The sequence below is a fragment of the Orycteropus afer genome, unplaced genomic scaffold (assembly GCF_000298275.1).
Source record: "Orycteropus afer afer isolate SDZICR_OR568_19922 unplaced genomic scaffold, OryAfe1.0 scaffold00190, whole genome shotgun sequence".
Classification (NCBI taxonomy): domain Eukaryota; kingdom Metazoa; phylum Chordata; class Mammalia; order Tubulidentata; family Orycteropodidae; genus Orycteropus; species Orycteropus afer.
In genome coordinates, this window is record NW_006921777.1 from 2542248 (window position 1) to 2555164 (window position 12917).

General features: G+C 37.0%; 1 protein-coding gene across 1 annotated transcript in view; it reads right to left on the reverse strand.

The window, feature by feature from the left end:
- Positions 1-12917, reverse strand: part of NAV3 (neuron navigator 3) — a 552011-nt gene that overhangs the window by 201088 nt on the left and 338006 nt on the right. Inside the window, exons 10-11 of the mRNA XM_007947567.1 lie at positions 4974-5082; positions 3883-4266 (exon numbers count right to left, since the gene is read on the reverse strand). Of these exons, the coding sequence (XP_007945758.1) occupies positions 3883-4266; positions 4974-5082 (493 nt within the window). The remainder of the gene's footprint in view (positions 1-3882; positions 4267-4973; positions 5083-12917) is intronic.

Below are 12917 nucleotides of genomic sequence, written 5' to 3' on the forward strand. Positions count from 1 at the left end.
TCTGGAACTTCTGTTCTTTGCAAAGTTATCCATATATATATATTTGTTGTTGTTGTTGTTATGTGCCGTCAAGTCAGACCCGACTCATAGCGACCCCTCCTTGGGTTTCCGAGGCAGTATCACTACGGAAGTAGATTGCCCCATCTTCCTTCCGAGGAGTGGCTGGTGTGTTTGAACCACCAGCGTTCTGGTTAGCAGTCAAGTGCCTTAGGCTCTACGTTACCAGAGCTTGAAATGGAGGAGATATATCAGAAATATGAGTCAGGTTTTAGTTGAGGTATGAAATTAGTAAAAAGGACAAAGGATATAAGAACATCATTTTTTTTTCCTCATTAGCAAGTTCAGCAAGGACTTGTCAGCTTTTCACCAAACTACTTCCTCCTCCTCCGAGGCACATTGCTAAATAGAATTTTCTGATCTCCCTCAGAGCTAGATGTAGCCATGTGGCTGCTCTGAAGTAAGAACTCTGGGCAGAAACGGTATGCATACATACAAACATTCTCACCCCATGGTTGTTTCTCTTTTGCCACTGGCCTGTTGAATACCAATGACCAAAGTGACACTGTAAACGATGGTGGATAACAGCAAAATCACCACCAATCTTAGTTTCAAAATGACCGGGTGATGCACCTTTCCCAACTGAAGATCGGAAATATTACCAAGGGTTTTATGTGAGTCAGAAGTGCACTTATTTGTGTTAAGGTTCTGAGGTTTTGAGATTTGTCTGTTACAGAACTTAGTGTTAACTAATATACCTCGAGTCCTGGAAAATACAAAATGCACTATGTATTATTATATGCAGAACTCAGTTGCTAAAATCATTGCCTTAAAAAGACTACTTATTTAAAAAATGTATATAGAAATGTATGCTTACTTACCTATTAATAGTATATTAATAACACATTAGTATTCATTTTTGGAGTAAATTAGAACCAAAAAAAAAAAAAAATCGAAAACACTAGCATGTAAGTCTCACATAATAGGAACACTGCCTATGTTGTTCACCACTGTGTACCCAGTGCCTAGAATGTTGCTTGACATATAGGACGAACTTAGCAAATAAAGCACATACAAATATATGTACATACAGGAAAACCTGTGAAAGCCAGCACCTGTGTAAGGAGAAATCTGTCAGAGAAAGAAAATTCAAATATTTTTCACTAAAGAGAAAATTGGTCAAACTGTACTCTGTGAAAGGTTGGAAACTTGTGAGACCTGGAAAAATACAGCAGTCCCATTGAGTTCCAGCTCTCACAGGTTTCAATGTATATCCTTCAGCTCATTACCCCATTTCTCTCCACAATCTTTCCCCAGGAATTCTTCTTGTTGTTGTTGTTATGTGCCGTCGAGTCGGCCCTGACTCATAGCGACCCCTCCTTGAGTTTCCGAGGCAGTATCACTACAGAAGTAGGATTGCCCAACCTTCCTTCTGAGGAGTGGCTGGTGGGTTTGAACTGCCAGCCTTCTGGTTAGCAGTCAACTGCTTTAGTAGGCCTCCCACAATTTCTGCTGTCTCCTACACATGATGACACTCTACCCTGGCACTGTTTTTGCTTTTCACTAATGAACTCTTTCATCTCACTTTTTCCAGCTCCACATTTCTTACACTATATTCATGTCCTCTCTCTACTTCCTACCAAACAAAGCATCTTTCTCTCTCTGCCTACTTTTCTAATGGTTTCATCATTTTTCTGTCTCCTGTTTTTCTAATTTTTCTTTGAATTCTTTGCCTCCCTTATTCCTTCATGAGGAGTCCATCATTGTTTCTGTAATTTTTTCCTTTATACTAGCTTCCACAGAAATTTGTTTCCTCTAGACATCCCCAGCAATGGAGGCCCATAATTCTGGTTTTATGAGCTTGGGCCTGGATGTTACAATAACTCACTGCCATCGAGTCAGATCCAACTCACAGAGACCACTCCTTGGGTTCCCGAGGCAGTATCAAGATGGAAGTAGACTGCCCCATCTTCCTTCTGAGGAGTGGCTGGTGGGTTTGAACCTCCAGCCTTCTGCTTAGCAGTCAAATGCCTTAGGCACTACACCACCAGAGCTCCAGGATGTTACAATAGTGTCTGAAATTTACACCAGAGTTCATCTCTCATTCTATTTTGCATGCTTTTCCTAAACTGGTCTTTTTAAAACCATGCTCTGCTCTGTGAATATTATATAATCTCCTCTAACTAAAATAACTGCTTTCCACTGCTTATAGCACACAGTTTAAACTTCTTAGCATAATGATATTGAGACCAGTCACAGTGAACCTTCTCTCTCATACCTTATCTTTAAATCTTCATTAAAGGGAAAGACTGAATTCATCTAATCTGATCCCAAAAATGGTATTTTATTCAAACTTAATCAATGACTTTTACCTTTCACAATATTTGTAATTTGATTACAAATTTTTATCTCTTTTAAAATAATACAGTTTTAGTTATTGTTATCAAGGAACATAAATCAAATTGTATACCAAATAATTCCCTTTCTTACTCAATCTTTTCCATTTGATGTCTGGATTTAGCATTTTCTTTGTATCTGAATGCTTAGCTCAATTTTTATCTATATGAACTTTTTTATATTACACATTGAATTGTGGTGGTCCCTTGAGTTCAGATTTAAACTGCTCCCTGGGTATGCATCTTCTGTGTGTGTGTGCATGTGGTGTGTGTATTTAAGATGTATATATATTTAAGTCTCATCCTAATGTTTTTGAATAGTGAAAATAAAAATGACTATACATATAAGCTCTGGTAGCATAGTGGCTAAAGCACTTGACTGCTAACCAGAAGGCTGGCGGTTCAAACCCACCAGCCACTCCTCAGAAGGAAGGTTGGGCAATCCTACTTCTGTAGTGATACTGCCTCAGAAACCCAAGGAGGGGTCGCTATGAGTCGGGGCCGACTCGACGGCACATAACAACAACAACAACAATACATATAAGCACACATTTAAAGAGAGAGAAAGTAAAGACAGGTGGAGAAAGAGAGGAGAGAGAGGGGAGAGGAGAAGACAGAGGGCAGGGAAGGAAAAGAGGGCATTTATATCTTAGTAAGGCACTCTGGTGGCACAGTTTCTAAGGCATTTGACTGCTAACCAGAAGGCTGGCGGTTCAAATCCACCAGCCACTCCTCAGAAGGAAGGTTGAGGCAATCTATTTCAGTAGTGATACTGCCTCGGAAACCCAAGGAAGGGGTTGCTATGAGTCAGATCCGACTCCAAGGCAGGGAGTTATTGTAACATCCAGGCCCAAGCTCATAAGACCACCCAATATTCCAAATTGCTAAAACACTCTAAGAATTTATAACCACAACATTTTTGAGAGTATAATAGGAAACAAAGAAAATAGGACCTAAAAACAAAATAAAACAAAACAAAAAACTGATACCATCCAAGGAGAATAAAGAGATTAAAACACCTAACTCTACAATGATTTTTCCCTCAAGTTAAATTGGAGGTGAATGGATGAAAAATGCTAGAAAAGTATTTGTTCCTCAAAGTAGCTACAGGCACCTCTGACAAGCCAAGGAAGAAAAATTGAGCAGCTCAGCAATACTTTCTGTTTCCTTCCCACATCTTTCACTGCAAAAGTTTGTTACTTAAGAAGTCTGTGAGAAACACTTTAAAAAAACACAGGCCTGAGGCATTTCTTTAAACTAACAATAGAAAATTTTAATGGTGTACCAAGAAAATCATTTTAAGAAGCTGGATATTCTACTTTTCATGAACGAGCAGAAGAAAACACCTGAAGTAACCCAAATAACTTCAGATTTCTAGATTATTTATCATTTAGTAATTTAACTCTAAGCATGCCCCTTTCACAACTAATGCATCTTAGTTGACTGCCTCCTGCTTTATATGATACTGTTAGAGAGCAGAGCCACTCACCCACTATTGATGTCATCACTCCTAAGACTTTTCCCAAGGATATCGCCATCACTCATATATCCACCCACATCAACTTCAGAAGATATGTCCAGATCACTACTTGCTTTCTCACTCATGTCAATTTGTGACATATTTCCAAGCCTAGAAACAGCAGCTCGACGGAGAGGTGTCGTATACATGAACCTTGAAGGATCTGTGTGGATGAATCGGCTGGTACTGCTGCGAGGGTAACCAGCACCCAGAGAGGGTGCATCTCCTGCCTGAAGTCTAGGACAAGCCTGGCCCAACCTCCAGGTCATGGGAGTAGGCCAACTTGTCAAGCTGGGTATGGTCCTTCCATTCACTTCTGTTGTCACAGTACTGTCAAATGTCGTTTCCAGAGTGCTGTCAAGTAAAATGGAGAAATTAATGTACTGTGGTTTACTAGAGGTCATAGACCAAGAAAGTATAAAGACAGGAAAGGCTGGAGTTGAGAGTCAATTCTTAGAAGTATGTCATTTTCTGGAAATTAAACATTTATTTCGAGATGCTAATCACTTCTGCAAGTGTCAAAATGTGGGAAGGAGTAATCATCTTGTTTGTTTTCTGGTTGTTGGTTTTTGTTATCAAAAGATAGGCTATCATTAATTTCAGGAAAAAGAAAATGGAATTTCATATTCTCAACAAACCCTCTAAAACTTAATCCAATGTGACCTACACATAACTCTTGAAATGAGCAACAATTATGTTTGAAAATCTCCCTACCAACTCTACCAGAAGCATTTCTACTTTAACCTCTACTAAGTTCTCTAGGGCAGAAAGAAAAATACATTTCATTACCTAAAATTGCATCCTATTGTTGTCGTTGTAGTACCTAATTTAGTTTGAGTAAGAAATCACATCTACCAGATGGATAGGAGTAAAAAAAGAAAACCTTAGGAATAGTGTGAAAGTTTTTAGTGTAAGGATAGACATCAGTTGACTGCACATAAAAATTTAAGTGCAAAAAGAGTAAGGTACAACTGAAATTCTTTCTCCATCATTAATAAACATTAAACTCTTGACTGTATTGTTTTAAATTTATTAGACCAAAGATAGGCAGAATTGAGAACCTGTGGCTTATCTGGGTCCCACGAAGACTGGACATAGTCTCCTCTAAATTCTGCCTCAAATCTGCTATGTTTTTAACTGTTCTCATTCTTCTTGTTTCAGGGTCTTCACCTAGAAAAGCAGTGAATATATATACATTTACACAGTAATAAATTTGTTACTGTTATAATTTACCATCTTCACAATAATTATCTATGTAAAATTAAACAAAAAAAGGATAATACAAATTCTTCTTTAAAATAGAAAGATAAGGAATAAATTCTAAATAACTATTATCATATGATATTTATAATTATTCCTACAAATAAATGTAAAAGGAATCAAATGTAGCATCATTAGCAAGAGTTTGGACTGATGATTATACAAAAATAATTTATGGGTTTATGGTCTTTATTGTTACATAATTGAGAGAGTTACTTGGAAATATACTGTAGAGTTTTCCATGTTACTGAATTTAATTTAAAAATCCGAAATTATTTGGATTCTAATTATTTCAATAATTATCTGTTTCTATGTATATTCAGAGAAGTTGAGATAAACTTGCCTTCTAAACCAAACCAAACCAAACTAACTGATGTCATGTCAATTCCAACTCATAGCAACCCCTCCTTGGGTTTCCAAGGCAGTATCTCTACCGAAGTAGATTGCCCAGTCTTTCTTTTGAGGAGTGGCTGGTGGGTTTGAACCATCAGCCTTCTGGTTAGCAGTCAAATGGCTTAGGCACTATGCCACCAGAGCTTCTAGGTAGCAAATATACAATTGCAATTTGGGGGAATAAAAAAGAGACCATTTTTTATAAAAGTAATACTTTTATAAGTTTTTTATTTTATTAGACTCATGGATCAAGATTTACAACATCCCATGGCTTTATTTTTAAATTATTTCTCCACATTCTATAAGGAATCAAAACTTCCACAGTATGACACAGAGTACAAGTCCTAAGTATCTAAAGCTAAAATGTGTCTATTCTGCTGCCAATCTGCCAACCCTCTTTCTATTAACTCACACACTATTTGACCATTAAAATAAGCTTAATAATAATAATATTTTTTCTTCAAACTTGGAAAACACTGAAATATAAATATATTTATTGTTGTTGTTGTTGTTGTAGTTGTTGTTATGTGCCATCGAGTTGGACCCGACTCCTAGTGACCCCTCCTTGGGTTTCCGAGGCAGTATCACTACGGAAATAGATTGCCCAACCTTCCTTCCGAATAAATAATATATATTATATAAATATATATATATATATATATAATATATAAATATGTAAGTATATATTAGAAATAGAAAAATACATTCTTTTCCCTCATGCACACAGTGTAAACATCTTGCATGTCAATTCAAGCCATGCAATCCCTATCTGCATAGATATTCTTTTAAATCTCTGCTTGTTAATAATTCTTGGGACTCTGACAATCATCTCCCTGGAAATTCTGCTCACCTTTCTTCTCAGAAATATAATAAAATATATTTGAAAAATGATTAGAAAGAAGCTTGCCTTTTGCTTCCAAATAATCTGGCAGAACTTTGAAGATAAAGGAGAGCTTTGTAGGAAAAATCTTGAAAGTTGGAAAAGGAATATCATCAAAGTCAAAGGGGAGCAGAGGTGAAGAAATTTTATTCAAACTTGGTCAAAACAAATAGTGAAGAAGGAGACAAAATTGGAGAAGCTTTAAACCCAGAATTTAGTATGTGAGATATTGTACAGAATAGAAGCCTTAGATTCTAAGGAATAGTAAGGAAGAAGTCATAAGGAGACGAGAGAGCTAAGATGACTTATTTTGGGGTGGGGGGGACACAGATCATTGACTTTATACAACGATACGTTATACATATTCTTAGAATATCCTATTACATTCCCCTCTCTCTGACCTCTTTTACTCTGGGAGAATTCTCAAGTTATACTCAAGCTGTATCTCAACAACTTGTCAACTAGCATACTACTAATAACACTGAATTATTTTCAGTATCTTTCCTTTACATTGAATTTAAGAACACTGAATGTCCAGACATTCAATTCCACTATTTTTTTTTTTTTTTACTTCATCTTCTTTTAAATCCTTCATTGCATCCAATAGACATCTTAGATCGTTGATTCTCCCAGCTGAATCTTGTTGTTGTTGTTATGTGCCATCGAGTTTGATCTGATTCACAGTGACCCTTCTTGGATTTCTGAAGAGGTATCACTACGGAAGTACATTGCCCAACCTTCCTTCAGAGGAGTGGCTGGTGGGTTTGAACAGCCAGCCTTCTGGTTAGCAGTCACGTGCCTCAGGCACTAAGCTACCAGGGCTCCCAGCTGACTCTAGTGTCCATTACACACCTTCTCTTATGTTTCAGAACCATAGACTCTCCACTTCCTTTCATTTTCTTATCACAATATCTACACATGACAATGCACAACTGATGAAAATCAGACAAATGTTCCTTTTCCTCCCAACACTCATTGAGCAAAACACATTTGCTGCTTCATCCATTTCATGAACAATGATAACCACTTCAAAATTCATTATACTAAATGGTTTCAATGACCTGTGAAAGACAAGGTAAAATGGAATGCAGTTACAAAGACCCTAAGGATTTCACAATCTGAAATATCATGTAAATTTGTATTCAAATGATATCTGAAGGCCTTGTTTGAGGAAAAAATACAATTGAAAGGCCAAATATAAAACCACAAATAAAATTAAATGCTAAGTAACAAATTAAAGTTAGCAGAAGAATGTATATGAAAAATTTATTTGATCACAAAAATGTATTTCCTCTCATTTGTATAATCTCAAAGTCAATTAATATTCCTGTAGGAGGAGGCATTTTATGTATCAGACAATGATAGGAGTGTCGACACATTTTCTACAAAGTATATTATGAAATTCACTTGAGATTTTAACATTATGCAAACTGCTTTTGCATTGCTTATAAGGTCTTCTCTGTTGGTAGAACATAGAATACCAGACTTTATTTGGTTCTTCTACACCACTACTTAGTGACAAATAAACTGTTCCATCTGTGTGCTCCTGCTCCTACTTTTTAGGCCTTAGTCATTCTAATTAACATTACACATTACATATTGTAATTAACACTGTAAGCGCAGTCATCTTTTAATAGGAAATTAAATTACATATGTAGGAACCTGATTCACAGAGAATTATGTTCTCTGTACCATCCACTTTACTTCCTGGTTTGTTGTGAAAAGTAACCCTACTTTTCTAGATGATCACAACTGTGTTTTGGATGAGACAGGTTATCTAGATGCTTTGGCGAAACAATAGCAAAAATATAGCCAACAGCTTTTAAATACTCTTCTTCATGTTTATAGTAGAATGCTTAGTCTGTCTGAATTATTAGGCTATCCTCAGGTAAAGAGTTGAATTCAAAGAGCCCTGCCTAAAAACTAACTTGGAAGAGGCCATTTTGAGTTAGAAGCAGAACCTAGTCAAGCACGTGGCAGGGATCCTGACATTCCTGTGCATGGTGGGCTTGGGTATCTTCCCCAAACTCAACATACACTGTGAGGGAACTGTGCTGGGATGCTTCACTATCCTGAACTATGGTTTTTAATGTCAGAGCTATGTGGATAAACTCATCGCCTTACTTTCTCACTTGCCTTTCTTAATTCTAGCTGAAAGAGACAGAGAGGACAAAAACATCCTCTTGAAGAGAATAATCACATAACCACAATAAGCAGACACTCAGTTTAAAAACCATGACATACACAGACTTCTATTGAGAGGCTACACTCTGACAGTAATGCTCAAGTTATTTATGTACAAAAAGCCGTGTGTCATATCTACAGCCACCCACAGCATGCTATAATTTAACAGAGCAACCAACACACACCGTCAGGGGACTGCACTCTGTTCGTAGCTTTGAAAATGCTTACATAAGAGGTTCTTGGAGCAACATGAATTCCCCTATTTTAAAGGCAAAAGATGAATATTTTTTGATTTTACAGTTTCAGAAAAAAGAAAAAGATTCATTAGCATTGAGACTCCCTCTCTTGCCTTTGTACTGTGTACAGCTCTTTCTGAGAGGCAGTTCATCACAGAAACCACACAATGGGGAAGAAGTCAATCTTCAGTGGCTGAGCACCTGGTGCATTCAGATTCAGAATCACGATTCCAACAACTGTGGAAACATTACTCTTTTAAAGCCAAACTGACATGAAAAACTGAGCAATATCTGCCTCTGCTCTCTAAGCTTTCTTCTTCTAAAGCTAGTTCACTAAAAGATTCCAGAAAACCTCATAACATGCCATATAGCAGGAGGCTCTACACAGAAAAAGAAAATAAACATGTATTTAGCATCTGTTTTATGAACAAGCAACAAAGAGATATCTGACCAGATGTAAGTCATTTGAATTTATGGAATCCTGTACGGAAATATACATTGACATACAAAATGATGTGGTCAATGGTTCGATCATTGTGGATTTTTGAAGACGTGACTGTATGATGTATGTATGCTTTAATACAGCATATAGGATACTGAAATAACAATTTGTATTCATCTTACCTACTTATGCAGGTGGTAAAGCTGACATTTAAAGTGTTGTTATGAAGCTACTTACTTCAGCTATCTTCAAATCTTGTTAAAGATTCTATCAGAAGTTATTACTAAGAATAATGTTATCAAAAAGGCCTAGTGTGTAAGTAAGTACAGATTTATTTACTAAGTAAGAATATTGATCATAGTTGTCTATACAGTAGTTTACATAGTGAAAGTGAACACATGCAAGAGCATTTTTGTCAAACACCCCACCCTCTCCCCAAAAAGAGTGAAGCTTGCAGACAGGCATCTGCATTTCTGAAAGTGTTACTACAATGCAGTGTGCTTGCCACTGAAGTATAAAAACAAGGGCCATCTATTTAAGTACCACTAACACAGCAGAAGAAACTCAAATACACAGAAAATTTGCCCACAAGGCCCTTCATTCTTCATTCCGTATTTATGGGGAGGTCACCTTGAAGGAAGCTGAATAGATAAATAAATAGGCCTTATTAATGACAAAGTTAAAAACAGCAAAAAAAAGTTCAGAGTTTTAAAAAGTGAACACTTTTTTATAGGTATCTAAAATGTACAGGGCATTAGGCCACTAAAGTCCATGGAAGATCACTACTCTTTACTTTTTCCAAGTACACTTTGTAACTAGTCCTCAAATGAACTTAGCTTTGAGAAGCAAATATATATATAATAAATATCAGTCTGTACAGTGGAAGGTATTTGGCTAATGGAAACATGAGCTTCTCAAAATGCTATACCTATTTTGAGAAGCAAACCTGACTTACCCAATAAGTCAGTGTAAAGTGCCTGCTCCAGATCCCCGAGCATTGTAAGGATAACATCCTCATCTAGATGAGCAGTCCCTTCCCGCAGGCAGCTTTCTCCCTCCTCTTCGGCCCAGCTTCTGCTAATGCTGCTTAACTTGGAAGACACAGTTTCATCTTCAGACTTGCTCTCTTCATCACTCTCACCTTCTAAGCCTTTTCTTGCAGACCAATCATCTAAGCCCTCACGAACCGACTGGCTGCCTCCAGCAGGCAGGAGGTTCCAGGCTGCGGGGCTGCTGGTCTGGTACAGAGACTGCACAGACCTGGAGAGAAATCTGGACAGCGAGCGCCTGTCTTCATAGTGAGATTCTCTCTGGCTGGCCTTTGCAGCATTCCCAAACCAGTTGGATATGCGCACAGTGGGTCTCCTCTCCCCCTCACTGGTGAGGGTGAGATTGGTCAACGACTTTTGCTTCTGAAGGCAAGTTCCCTTTCTCCTTACATCTTTGCCCCTAAACACAGAGAGTTCAGCAGGGCGCTGCATTGCTGTTCCAGTGGCTTCACCTTTTCAATTAGACATCATGTTGTCATCTTATATTCAAATCTCAACTGGCCCTTTTGGTTTTGATTAACACATACAGTTCAATAAAAGGTCAGGCTCAAACATTCACATAAGATTCTGAAGATATGGCACATAAAATGATTTGCCCACATTGTAGCTTGCTACATCATTTCACTAATCAGCAGTACTTACAAGTATTTTGCTTGAATATATCTGAAGCAGCAAAGAGTTCAGCAAAGATTCTGCTCCAGCTGAAAAGTACTACAGGAAGCCAACTACGTTTTCCCTTCTTCATCCAATCGCGTGTCTCAGCAGGACGATGGGTCCACATTTCCCTTTATTGCTTCTGTGTTCCAAAATGAAAGGTAGTGGAGCTCCAAGGATGGTTCCAGTTTTTTTTTTTTTTTTCTTTTTCTTTTTTCTTTTTCAAACTCTCCCTTCACCAGTCTTTGACTCATCCAGATCCGTAGCTCTTTACTCTGGATGAGCTGACATAGTGCAGCAAGTACAGCCTCGGCATCAGAGCCCAATAAGAGCAGGATTAAGCTCGGCAGCCCAGCCCTGCACGAGCCTCTTGCGCTTTAGCATTCCACCTGCATTCTCAGATCTATGGTTCTTTCTTGCTGCTGCAGTGGATGCTGCTGGCTGCCATGGCAGCAAACATCCTGCTAAATTAAAACAGAGGCACGGAAGCGGCTGTCCAGCCTAGAATGCCACAGGTTTCAGAGCCAACCCTGAATGAGATGCTACACTATTAACCCTTTGCACATGGAAATCGCTCTCAGCCACCCAGCCTCAGACACAGACCCACACTCCCACATCCACACACCCTCCCCGATGCTGAGAATGACAGACTAATTCTCTATAGCTGCAGGCAGCTGAAGCAGGCAGATTTGCCTTCTCGATGTTGGGATCTGTATTATAAAAGCACAAATCAAATTCAAGAGTGTAAGGACCTAAAAAATGGAATATGACACTCTCCACCTGCTGATAGATAACACTATAAAGGGAAACACTTCACCCCATCTTTTAAAGAACAAATCTAAGTGTTTTTTATTCTCAAGCTATTTAGCAAAATCCTAATGTAAGAATGAAAGTCAAAATTTCTTCCTGCCTTCCTTTAAAAAAATAACAACAAAAGAAAATGACACAAAATGCTTTTTCCATAATATGTATTTGACTCAAACCATACAATTGGAAGTTTATGGTCAAGTGTGTAGAACATAATGATGTCACTGAAAACATAAAATTCACATTAAATATTTTGATATTGAGCATTTTTCTAAATCTATTATCTAAACTTATCACAGCATGATTAGTTATTTTCAATATTCTGATAAAATAGAAAATCTACATGACTTTTTTTTTTTTTTTTTCTGATTCCTAAAGGATAACTTTGAAATTCTTATTTTAGGGAAACTTTTGAAGGCAAATATCAAGGACAGTAGAGATCATATGCACCATTTATACTAAGGAAACAAGTATTAGCCAAAAATTTTGAGGACTTTATGCCCACAAACAACCCTTATTAATGAGGAAAGTGGAGAAAATATTAAATTGTACCATTCAAATCCATATATAAGTTCTCATCAATTTCAGAGCTACTATAGTAAAATTAATTTTGATTTTTCACCTTTGCTAATTTTTTACAAGGGAAATGTTGAACTCTTAAGTATATACATTAACATTATAATATGCATTTCCTATACTTTACATAGGATAACAATCTACTTGGTAAAGTTAATTATTCCTTAAGCCCCTAACTCAAGACAGATTATACCTAGATCCACTTTACAGATATATAAAAGTAATCAAAATGATTTAATCAAGAACAGCAATTATTTGTGGCAAAATTTTGCAATAAACAAACCGGTAAATTATATTACTCTAATTATATTCTCAAATATAATTATATTCTCAAATATTATATTTTCAATTCTTTATTATACAAAAATGAATTGCGTTGTCTCAAGAAAATGAAGGTACTAATTTAGCTGAATCAGAGAAACTGACAATTGCACTTCTAAAAACATCATTTTGTAATTTTTAAATTTTATTACAATTTGGGTGAAAATTTACAGAGCAAATTCATTATTCATTCAATAATTCAG